Below are 13,041 nucleotides of genomic sequence, written 5' to 3'. Positions count from 1 at the left end.
TAGCCTTTTCCTGCAAGTAGAGAGTCATGAGGAATACACCAAAGATCCTTAGACAGTACCTTGCAAACCCATGACCACTTCCAACTAGAAGAACAAGGACAGCAGATTACATGGGAGTACTACTGTCTGCAAGTTCCCCTCCAAGCTACTCACCATCCTGACTTGGAAATATATTGCTGTTCCTTCCTTCACTGTTGCTAGGTTAAAATCCTGAAATTCCCTTCCTAACAAGATTTTGAACCAACCCACAGCAGGTGGCCAACAGCAATTCTAGAAAGCAGCTCACCACCACCTTCTCAAGGACAAATAGGGATGGGCAATAAGTGCCCATCAGCTAGCAATTCCCATGTCCCACGAATAAATAAAAGAAGTCCAAGAATTAATTCCACACCTGAAACTATAACTCCCACCACCCCAACTACAACATCTCCTGTCTGAAACTAGGTACCACTCTGTAAAGGGATCAGAAGATCATTTATGGTGTGGATACTGAGCTGGAGCCAGCCACACAAGTGCATCTACTATTTGGAATGTGCAGTTACATAATTTCATTGGAACAGTGTACTTGCCTAGGTTCTTGCACTCTTGTCAATCCACACCTGTTCTGATGAATCATTAACTTTATTTCTTTACACAATGCTGCCTGTTGGGTGACGGATCCCAAAATTTTCTGTTTTTATTCTGAATCCATCGTCTTCCAGCCCAGAAGTGTTAACATTCTTTGATATATGTTGTTGGGGCCTACATTGACCTATTTTTATTAATTCTTCTTCTACCGATAGCAACCTCCTTCACAATCTCCATTGACTGACTTCAATTTTCTCATTTATTTGCTTTACAAGCATCATTCATCAAACTGAAGATAAACAAATTTCAATAATTAGGAATCTTTTCTAATTGACACCATTTACTGTTTGATGAACTTTATTATCAGGATAAAGCAAATCTATTCAATCTGGAATTATAATAATGTTGTTAACATCTATAAATATATTTAATTCACTCAGCTCATTCTACAAATGTTCCTGCAGGAAGCACAAGTTTGTTCATAATATAGTGAATGACTAAAGCAATAGTTTCCTGAGTATTTGCCACAATAATTGAAACAAATAAATTCTCTGTAGTTTATTCTGAATTAACACTTAATGTTGTATGATAGATGATAACTCCTAGCTTTTATTGCTTGAATTATAAATTACAATGGCAATGTTATCCCTTTTTTGAAAGTGTGCACAATCAGACTACTTCAAAACTCCATTGAGAATTCTGCTTCGAAATTTGAAAAAAGTCAATAGTCCTGAGTAAGGAACATTAAAGTTGTAAGTATGAAATGACACATCACTTAGGGTAGAAATCGATTATCACTTGCTCTCGTGGTCAGTAATCAATAGGCGCAATTCCCGTCCAACCAAAAAGCTTAAGGCCAGTCAGAAATTGAGCCTCTATCTATATTTCAATATTTCAATAACATCCGTCAATACTCCAATGGCAGTTATCCCATTTCAGCAGGAGAAACTTTGGGTGCTAGTCTCTAGGGCAGGTGAGAAGGACAAATAACAGCAGTCAGAAAAGACATCAACCAGTGGCAGAGGCAGGGGCAGGAGCGGGGGGGGGGGGGGGTGTGTGGTGGGAGGGTAGGCGTGTGAATTGTTCAGGTGAAGGGGGATTAAGAAATCCAGAGGGAATGGCCGACATGTTAGACTTCTGGTGATGGGGATGTTGGAATGAACTGCCAGAGGAAGTGGTAGAGGCTGGAAGCTAACAAATAATGCATATTTTCAAATAAGGGACTAAACAAAAGAAAAACAAAATCAAAGGTTCTTTATCTAAATGCACAAAGTATCATCAATACGACAGATGAACTAGAGGCACAAGTAGAGATAAATGATTTTTGATTCCTGGGATGTGAACATTGCTGACAAGGCATTTATTAGATTGCAGATTTGGGCAGAGAAATTGCAGATGGACAAATGCGAGGTGATGCATTTTGGAATATCAAATTCAGGTCCAAATTATACATTAAATGGCAGAAACTTTAGCAACACTGATTTACAGAGGGATCTGGATGTTCAGGTCCAGAGAGCCCTGGAGTGGCAACACAGGTGAATAAGGTGGTCAAGGAGGCATACAGCATGCTTGCCTTCATCAGCCAGGGCATCGATTACAAAAGTTGGCAAGTTATATTACAGCTGTACAAGACTTTAATTAGGCCACATTTGGAATATGGTATGCAGTTCTGGTCGCCACAATACCAGAAGGACGTGGATGCTTTGGTGAGCGTGCAGAGAAGGTTTACCAGGATGTTGCCTGGTCTGGAGGGTGGATAAACTTGGATTGTTTTCACTAGAAAGACAGAGGCTGAGGGGTGACCTGATAGAGGTCTACAAAATTATGTGACTTGGAGGGGAATCTCCAGGTGGTGGTGTGCCAATGCATCTGCTGCCCTTGCCCTTTTAGGTCATAAAAGTTAGTTTGGAAGATATTGTCAGAGGAGACTTGATCAGTTACTAGTGGAATTCACTACTTGGTGAGTAGTGCATCTTATAGATAGGACACACTGTTGGCATTGTAAATTGATAAAGAAGGGAATGAATGTTGAAGGTGGTGGATGGACTGCCAATTAAACAGACTACTTTGGCCTGAATGGTATCAAGCTTCTTAAGTGTTGTTGGAGTCACACGTGGAGAATGTGCCATCACAGTCAAGACAGGAGGTGAGTTACTTGCTGCAGAGTTCCTAACCTCTAGCCACAGTATTTATATGATTGGCCCAATTCAATTTCTATTCAATGGTAACTCTCAGAATGGTGATAATGGGGAATTCAGTGATGGTTAAGGGGCAATTGCTTGATTCTGTCTTGTTGGAAATGGTCATTGCCTTACAATTGAGTTGTGCTAAAATCACATGCCACCTATCACCCCAAACCTGGATGCTGTCCTGGTCTTGTTGCATATGGGCAAAAATTGCTTCAGTATTTAAGGTGTCACAAAGGGTGCTGAACACTACAAAACCATCAATGAATATCCTGATTTTTTGCCTCATGATAGTGGGAAGGTCATCGAGAAAGCAGATGAAGTTGGTTGAACATAAGAAGCTACACACCCCCCCAACACTCCCCTGCCAAATCCCACTCCCCAAACCCCGCAACACCCCCGCCCCTGAAGCTGAGATGATTGATCTCCAACGAACACAATGGTCTTCCTTTGTGTTGGGTATCACTCCACCCAGCAGAGAGCTTTTCCCTGCTCCCTACTGATTCCAGTTTTGCCAGGACTCCTTGATGCAACACTGGGTCAAATGCTACCTTGACCTCTGGAGTTCAGTTCCTTTGTCCCCATATAAGGCTGTGAAAGGTCATAAGTCAAGCAACCTTGGTAAAATCCATACAGCATTAGTGAGCAGGTTTGTGATTTCTTCTTGATAGCACTGTTGCTGACACCTTCAACACATTGCTGATGATAAAGAGTAGACTGATAGGGTGATATTTGGCCAGATTAAATTTGTCCTGCTTTTTGTGCAAAGGACATACCTAAACAATTTTCCATATTGTCAGGAAGATGCTCATGTTGTAGCTGTATTGAATATCTTAGCTAGGGGTGCAACTATAACTGGGCCATGTGTTCACTATTATTGACAAAATGTTTTTGGGGCCCATAGTCTGAATATAAACAGACAATGGGAAACAAATGACTAAATAATTCAAAATGCTCAAAAAGGGTACTTTCCATTTAAAAGTAAAACATATCAATCTGTGGCTCACTGAAGAAGTTAAGGACAGTATTAGATTAAATAGCCTGACAATATTGCAAAGATAGTAACAAATATGAGGATCATCAGTGTTTTAGAACCAGCAAAGGACTACCAAAAGGTTGCTAAAATGGGAAAGACAGAGTATGAATGTAAACTAACCAGAAATATAAAAAGATTTTATAAGTATATAAAGAGTAAAGGAGTAGCTAAAGTAAATATTGATCCATTTAATGCAGTCATGAAAAATGGTCATGGAGAATAAGGAATTAACAGGGCATTGATCAAATATTTTGTGCCTTGCAGAGTTACAAATTTCATTCCAGAAACAAATGGCAACCTAGAGGCTAAAATAAGAAAATTAATAACAGCAGAGAAAAGTAATTGGTGACACCTAAATGATTACAATCTGACAATTTCAAGACCAGGTGGTCAATACTCTGGAATTCTAAAAGAGATAGCTGCAAAGATGCACCAGCTATGATTTTCCATAATTCCTTAGATTCTGCAGTGTCCCATTAGATGGGAAGTTGGCAAATGTTACTCTGATTTATAGGTAAGCTGGGAAAGAAAATAAAAAGTGAACAACAAGCCAGTTGGACTGACTTCAATTGTTGAGAAAAGGCTGAAATCAATGATTAAAGAAGTCTTAACAGTGCATATTTAGAAAAGTTGAATATGGGTAGAACAAGCCAACATAATTTTACTGAAGAGAAATTCTGTTTGACAAATTTGTGGGAAATATATCAGCTTGGATAGAGGATTGGTTAATGGACAGGAAGCACAAAGTAAGAGTAGAAAGGATATTTTCCCTCTCTTCTCTTCTCTAATGAATATTAGAACAATAAATATTTAACTCCTTGACACTCTTGGTTACTATTTATTCCGCTTGGGAACCCTGCAGCCCAATGGTATCAATGTGGATTTCACAAGTTTCAAAATCTCCCCTCCCCCTACCGCATCCCAAAACCAGTCCAGCTCGTCCCTGCCTCCCTAACCTGTTCTTCCTCCCACCTATCCCCTCCTCCCACCTCAAGCCGCACCTCCATCTCCTACCGACCAACCTCATCCCGCCCCCTTGACCTGACCGTCCTCCCTGGACTGACCTATCCCCTTCCTAACTCCCTACCTACACTCACCTTTACTGGCTCCATCCCCGCCTCTTCGACCTGTTTGTTTCCTCTCCACCTATCCTCTCCTCTATCCCTCTTCTATCCGCCTCCCACTCTCTCCCTATTTATTTCAAAACCCCCTTCCCCTCCCCCTTTTCTGATGAAGGGTCTAGGCCCGAAACGTCAGCCTCTCTGCTCCTATGATGCTGCTTGGCCTGCTGTGTTCATCCAGCCCTGCACCTTGTTGTCTCGGATTCTCCAGCATCTGCAGTTCCTACTATCTCTGGTTACTATTTTACTGTTTTATACTAGTCTTTCTAATTACCATAAAGCCTTATCTCCAGCATCATCCTGACAAATTTTCCACACTGCAATTTTGATTACTTGAATACCTTTTAACTAATGGGGTCCACAAGATTATATACAATACCCTAATAACGGCCTGCCTAAGATCGTGAACAACATAACATTAATTCTTTGGTTTTGTATTGAATGTCCCTGCATACTAAACTAGGTGTTGTGTTAGCTTTTTTCATGCCTTTAATAGTCCATGTATTGTAAAACAAGATTCTCAACTCCAGAAAATTCAAGAAAATGCAGTTTTGATCATGAGGAAGGTGATAGTGGCTGCAGATGTTGGTATCCACTGCCAACACCATTGCTTGACAGACCTGAATTTCAACACTTTTTTTCTGGTCCATGCTGACCAGATATCCTAAATTAATCTAGTCCAATTTGCCAGCATTTGGCCCATATCTCTCTAAACCCTTCCTGTTCATATACCCATCCAGATGCCTTTTAAATGTTGTAATTCTACCAACCTCCACCACTTCCTCTGGCAGCTTGTTCCATACATGCACCATCCTCTGCATGAAAATGTGATGGAGAATAAAATAAAATTAGAAAGACTTCAGATTTCAGAACCTCAGGATGTTCCATAGTGCTGAATGGTCAATGTACGTTTCAATGACAGACATTACCATATAGTCAACCCAACAAAGCTGATGGCTAATGACCATAGCCTTAAGATTTGTGAGCACACACTGATGTTGGGGTGTCTGTCCTCCCACTTTATCTGTAAAATGTTCCTCAGGCACCATTCAGGTGCCCCCTGTGCAATCTCAGCACTATACTGTAAGCTAAGAATCATGATCACATGGTAGACCATGAAATAAAAACAAAAAACACTGGAGAAACACAGCAGGCCTGACAACATCTGTGGGGAGAGAAACAAAGTTAATGTTTCACAACTTCCAATGAAGTCTCATATCAGACGTGAAACATTAACTTTGTTTCCCTCTCCACAAATGCTACCAGACATGGTGAGCTTATCCAGCACGTTTGCTTTCTTATTTTAGATCCCCAGTATCTGCATTTTTTCTCTTTCTTTTAGCTGACAGACCATGAGCTTGGCTTTATTTTTAACTTTCTATGAATGCTAACTTCGAAGAGAGTGGTGGTGTTCCACATTTACCAAACACTCATCATAAATCCTCATTAGCCGTGCTGTGGTATGTGCTTTTGGAGCTTGCTATTGAAGGACTTTGGTCTTCTGAATGTTGAGTGTAAATCCCTTTTCTCGTGTGTTTCGGTAAATGTGTTAATGATTCTCAGAAGATCATTTCTGACACAACACTTACTGTAAGATCATTAGCTCCATCCAAGAGCAAGACAAATACAATCTGGCTAATTGCAACTCAGCAGTCTATTCTCAATCCTCAGCAAGGTGATGGGAAATGTCATTGGAAGTGCAATCAAATAGTACGTACACAGCAAGAATCTGCTTACCTACTTTGTTTGGAGTTAGTCAGGATCACTTAGACAGAGGAAGTGATGGAGGCAGATACAGTAGCAACATTTAAGAGGCATCTTGACAGATACACGAATAGACTGGGAAAGAGGGATATGGACCGCATAGAGGCAAAAGGGTTTTAGTTTAAAAAGGCATTACGTGTTGGTGCAGGATTGATGGGCTGAGGGGCCTGTTGTACCTCTACTGTACTATTCTTTGTTCTGTGTTCTAAAATTGAAGTCAATGAGAATCAGGGGAAACTCCTTAAAGACTAGAGTTATATCTGGCACAAAGAAAGTTGTTTGCAGTTGTTGGAGATCAATCAGTGCAGCCATTGGACATCACTGCAGGAGTTCCTCAGGGTGGTGTTCTAGGCCCAACCATCTTTCAGTTATTTTATCAATGCCCCTCTTTCACAAGATCAGAAGTAGGATGATTGTACAATACATTTGTAACTCCTCAGATACTGAAATAGTCTGTAATATGCAGCAAGGCCTGAACAACATTTAGGCTTCAGTGATAAGTGGCAAGTAATATTCACACCAAGCAAGCACTGAGCAATGACCATCTCCAACAAGAAAGAATCTAATCATTGCCCCTTGACATTTAATGGCATTATCATTACTGAATCCCCCACTATCAGCATCCTGGGGGTTACCACTGACAAGAAACATAACTGAACTAGCCATATAAATATTGTGCTAAATGAGCAGATCAGAGACTGGGACAGAGTCTGCAACAAGTGACTCATTACCTGATTCCAAAGGTTATTGCAGAAATTAAGAGTTTGTGGTGTAGAGAGTGGCATATTGGCATGGATAGAATATTGAATTACTACCAGAAAGCAGGCAGAAATTGTAAATGTATCTTTTTTCAATTTGGCAAGATGCAACAAGTGGTGTGCCACAGGGATCAGTGATGGGACCTCAACTGCCTATTAGTTATATAAATAGCATAGGTTAAGGATCAGAAGGTATGGATACTAGATTTCTTGAGGACACAAAGATAAGTAAGAAAATTAGCTGTAGACAGGATACAAGGAGATTACAAAAATTTATTGATAGGTTAAGTGAGTGGGCAAAGAAATGGCAAATAAATTTGGAAAACGTGTAGTTGTCCATTTTGGCAAGAAGAATAAAAAGTAGACATATCATCTAAATAGTGAGAGATTGCATAGAGATTTGGGTGTCCCAGTGCATGAATTATATTGAGTTGGTATGTTGGTACAGCAAGTAATTAGGAAAACTAAGAGAATTTGTCAATTGTTGTGATAGGAATTGAATACAAAAGTAGGGAGGTTACATTTCAGTTATACAGAACACTGGTATGAGACCATATCTAGAGAACACAGCATTAGTCACTTTGTTTAAGAAAGGATGTAAATGAATTAGAGGGATTTCAGAAAAGGCTTACTAGACAAATACCTGGAATGGGTGGGTGGTCTGATGAAGGTTGGACAGACTAGACTTGTTTCTACTGGAGTTTAGAACAGACAGAGATGACTTAGAAGGAACACTTAAGATCCTAAGGGGTCATGATTGGGTGGAAGTGAAAAGGATGTTTCCTCTTATGAGAGAATCCAGAATGATTAGTAATTATTTAAAATTCAGGCCCCACCCATTTAAACAAAGATTTGACTTTTTTTTTCTCTCAGAGACAGTCCAAGTTTTTGCAATTTTCTCTAAAAAGGTGATGGTAGCAAAGTAAATCCTTCATAATATTTTTAATGAAGAGGTAGTTAGAGTATTCTTAAGGAAAATGTTGCAATATTATCGGGCAAGCAGAATTGTGGTTTGGCAGTTCCAAACTGATTGATCATGATCTTATTAAATGGTGGAGCAGGCTTAAAGCTCTGAATGGCCTACTCCTACTGTACTCTGTTCGTATTTAGGAAATGGCAATGCACGCTGGCTTTGTCAGTGAGCTTCACATCTCCTAAACTAATAAAAATTCAACTCTGAAGCAGAGAAAATCCAGTACTTTCCTTAATTTAGAACTCATATAATTGACACCTCAGTAAGTGTTAATGATCAGTGCAATAATCCGTGCTGGTAATGTGACATCTGTTAAAATCTTGATGATAGACTCCCGTTGTAAGCATTCACTCTTTTCTGTTTATGTCTGAAAACTCCTCCTTTAGATTGACAATCAATTTGGATGTCTTCAGGTGTTTGCTAAACTAATGGCACATGTTTTAGGTGAAGAGCTGTCTTGATGAGAGACAACTTCACATTATAATAGAATATGATTTACTCACTGTAAGTGCTGCTTTTCTGATCTGATCGGGGCCATTCCTACATGTTAGGCATGAACAGTGCACCCCTTCCCCTATTGGTGTGATGTTAGTGACATAGTAACAAGGTCAAAAATCACACAACACCAGGTTATAGTGCAACAGGTTTATTTGAAAGCACCTGTTGGACAATAACTGGATGTCGTATGATTTTTGACCTTTTCCACCCCAGTTGAACACCAGCACTTCCACATCATGTCATAGCCCTAGTCCAAAAAGTGATGTATTTGTTTTCATGTTGCATATTATCACTTATTTGTGACTAACTTTTTGAGAAAGATAAGGCTTTGCAAATAAGTGTTAACTTACCGAAATAAAATGCATGAACTTGTAGCTATTGTAATTATGGTGAAATCCGCGCAGGGATAGTGTTAGAATTCACACTGGGACATTTAAAGATAGTAGGCTATCACAGTGCAAGCTATGATTCTTTATGAGGTGTACAATTGAAATACAAATAATATAGGGAGGCTCAGACAGTTGAACTTCCACAAACCATTGGAGATTTATGTACCTTGAGGGAAATGACATCAAGTTCCCTTCTGAGCTGGATATTATTTATGACACTTGTAGAATAACTAATGATATAATAGCAAGTGCCAATGGATTGGCTGTTGGGGCTTCCCTCTTGCAGATTAAATGCCTGTTCCTTGCAGGAGGAGTCTGTCATATTAACATTGTGTGATATTGCCAGTGTGTAATATTGCCAGTGTGAGATAGTGCCAGGTTTTTTTTATTCATTCATAGATGTGGCTGCCTCTGGCTAGGCCAGCATTTATTGCTCATCCCCAGCATTTATTAATAGTCAACCACATTGCTGTGGATCTGGAGTCACACGTAGACCAGACCAGGTAAGGACAGCAGTTTCCTTCCCTTAAGAACATTAGTGAACCAGATGGGTTTTCCCCAACAATCAACAACAGATTCACAATCATCATTAAACCCTTAATTTCAGATTCTTTATTGAACTCAAATTCCACCATCTGCCATGGCAGAATTTGAAACCAGGTCCCGAGAACATTAGCTGAGTTTCTAGGTTAATAGTCTAATGATTAAACAACTAGGCCATTGCTTCCCCAGTGTGTGATATAGTCAGTATGTGATATTGCCATTGTGTGATATACCAGTGAATGATATTACCAGTTTGTGATATAGCCAGTGTGTGATATTACCAGTTTGTGATATAGCCAGTGTGTGATATTACCAATGTGTGATGTAGCTAGTGCATGACGTAGCCAGTGTATGATATTACCAGTTTGTGATATAGCCAGTGTGTGATATTGCCAGTGTGTGATATAGCCAGTGTGTGATATTGCTGGTGTGTGATGTAGCCAGTGTGTGATGTAGCCAGTGTGTGATATTGCCAGTGTGTGATGTAGCCAGTGTGTGAAATTGCCAGTGTGTGGTGTAGCCAGTGTGTGATGTAGCTAGTGTGTGATGTAGCCAGTGTGTGATGTAGTCAGTGTGTGATATAGAAAGTGTGTGATATAGCAAGTGTGTGATGTAGCCAGTGTGTGATGTAGCCAGTGTGTGATATAGCCAGTGTGTGATATTGCTGGTGTGTAATATTGCCAGTGTGCGATATAGCCAGTGTGTGATATAGCCAGTGGGTGATATTGCCAGTGTGTGATGTAGTCAGTGTGTGATATAGCCAATGTGCAATATTGCCAGTGTATGATATTGCCAGTGTGTGATATTGCCAGTGTGTGATGTAGCCAGTGTGTGATATAGCCAATGTGTGATATTGCCAGTGTGTGATATTGCCAGCGTGTGAGGTAGCCAGTGTGTGAGGTAGCCAGTGTGTGATATAGCCAGTATGTGATATAGCCAGTGTGAGCCCCGTGACTGCCGCGCACAGGCTGACGTCAGACTTGGAGAGGAGCTGCTTCCAGCAGCAGCCAGCCGGACGTCTCCGGCAAAACCTCCAGCCCGCAGGCTGCATTTTTCAGCCTGCAGTCAGCTTTCGCACGGCTTTCACTGGAGTCCAGGGGCAGCTCAGTGTGAGGAACGTTGTGTTCCTTCCTCTCCGTTAAAAGGACTGAGCCGTACCGGAGGAAGGACTGTTACGGATGCCCCAGCTTGTTGTCGAGCTGTGAACGGTAGGTGGAAAAGTACAGAGCTGCTTTCTTTCTTCAGGGCTGAGCTTGTATGGACGCTGAGCATTTGTGTTGTGTTGAATTCTTACGCCCGATGCCGAGAGAAGAATACGCACAGGACTAAAGACTCACGGAGTTGTCGTTAGATTCAGCCTTGTCTTGTACGAGGCATTGTTTCTGTGTTTGACCTGGAAGAATACAACGTGTTTCAGCACCATGGCCAGCGCATGTTTTTTGTTCCTGCTTGCTTCATGTTTTGTCGCTCGCCAATCTTATTTCCTTTCTCCCCTCATTTCCCCTTTTTATTTCACCCTTTATTTGCAAACAGTTTAACATTTGCCAGGTTGTTTTGTGACACCGTTTGAAAACTTGCCTGTTTACTCCGCCGTCTGGATCGCCCAGTCGGCCTGTTTAGAAATTACAGTCACGTTCATTCTCGCTCATAAATAGAAAGCATCCGGCCCATTCTCATCTCGCTCGCTCTCTCCTCTCTCAGATCCGAGTGCAGGGTTTAGCTGCACTTTGCTCAGCTCTGCCGCCGACCTTACTGATGTGCTGGTTTTGAATTTCAGGACCGGAGGGGTGTTGGTGAAGAGATGGCTGTGGTCGCCCCCGTGAATGAGACTGTGAACCTATCGAGCTGGCTTCGTGCCCTGCACAGTAACTCTTCCCTGGAGCTGCAGTCAGAAGCGCCGCGGCTGGCGGTCGATCCCTGGGACGTGATGTTGTGTATATCGGGGACTGCCATCGCCTGTGAGAATGCTCTGGTCGTGGCCATTCTGTTCTACACTCCGGCTTTACGAACGCCTATGTTTTTGTTGATCGGCAGCCTAGCGACAGCAGACTTCCTGGCCGGACTTGGGCTAATCCTGAATTTCTTTTTCCATTACCTGATCCACTCGGAAACAATTAACCTCATCACCGTGGGTTTTTTAGTTGGCTCCTTCTCCGCTTCGGTGAACAGTCTGTTAGCCATAACGATCGACCGGTACCTTTCGTTGTATAACGCATTGACTTACTATTCGGAAAGGACGGTAGCCTACACCCACAGCATGCTGGCCGTGGCCTGGGGCGTTTCATTTTGCCTCGGGCTGCTTCCTGTGCTGGGCTGGAACTGCCTGAAGGATGCATCTACCTGCAGCATCGTGAAGCCCCTGACTAGGAGCAACTTGACCCTGCTGTCAGTTTCCTTCTTTCTAATCTTTCTCGTCATGTTACACCTTTACATTAAAATATGCAAAATTGTGTGCCGCCATGCCCAGCAGATAGCCCTGCAGCAACACTTTTTCGCGACCTCTTACTATGTGACCACAAAGAAAAGTGTCTCCACTCTCGCCATCATCGTAGGCACCTTCGGGACAAGTTGGCTGCCTTTTGCCATCTACTGCTTGGTCGGGGACCATGCCTACCCGACTGTGTACACCTATGCCACTCTCCTCCCTGCTACTTACAACTCCATGATAAACCCCATCATTTATGCTTTCAAGAATCAGGAGATCCAGAAAGCTACCTGGGTTTTATTTTGTGGGTGTTTCCAGTCCAATTCCTCCTTGCATTCAAGGTCACCGAGTGATGTGTAGGCATCCAGCGCCCCCTACCCTCCCGCCCCGCGCCACCTCCATGCTATATATATTTAATGTGTATGTAGCACATATAGGGATATACCTGGAGGAAAGGGCTGGGCGCACTGACATTGTGGCATAGTTTGATTTCCCAGTTTAGGTACCTGAAGATGGGCCTCACCGCCGTATTCACACACACACACACACACCACTAAAGATGGTCACTGACAGTTGCAAAGCTCTCCCTTTGCCATATGTGCAAAATGTTCGCCTCCCCCAGTCGGTCGGCTCGTTTGGTTTTAAATATAAGACTCCCAATTCTCCGAATGCCATTTTAGTCTACGCTGAAAGGGTTTCTTTAAAACTAACCGCCCCCCCCCCCCCCCCCCCCCCCCCCCCCCCCCGCCACTCTCCCCCGATGTTGGAACATGAGCAGGCC

At 42.1% G+C, this 13,041-nt stretch overlaps 1 protein-coding gene across 1 annotated transcript; it reads left to right on the top strand.

The window, feature by feature from the left end:
• Nucleotides 1-11,636: 11,636 nt before the first annotated feature.
• On the top strand, nt 11,637-12,620 carry LOC109939030 (G-protein coupled receptor 6). Its single transcript, XM_020537315.1, has one exon. It carries the CDS (start codon nt 11,637-11,639, stop codon nt 12,618-12,620), a length of 984 nt encoding a protein of 327 aa, XP_020392904.1.
• Nucleotides 12,621-13,041: the final 421 nt, after the last annotated feature.

Source organism: Rhincodon typus, chromosome 5 (genome assembly GCF_021869965.1).
Source record: "Rhincodon typus isolate 14 chromosome 5, sRhiTyp1.1, whole genome shotgun sequence".
In the NCBI taxonomy this organism is placed as follows: Eukaryota; Metazoa; Chordata; class Chondrichthyes; order Orectolobiformes; family Rhincodontidae; genus Rhincodon; species Rhincodon typus.
This window is presented reverse-complemented; position numbering and strand designations above follow the sequence as displayed.

What these genes read in the sequence shown, in the direction of transcription:
- LOC109939030 (XM_020537315.1), top strand. Translation starts at nt 11,637, where the DNA reads ATGGCTGTGGTCGCCCCCGTGAATGAGACTGTGAACCTATCGAGCTGG.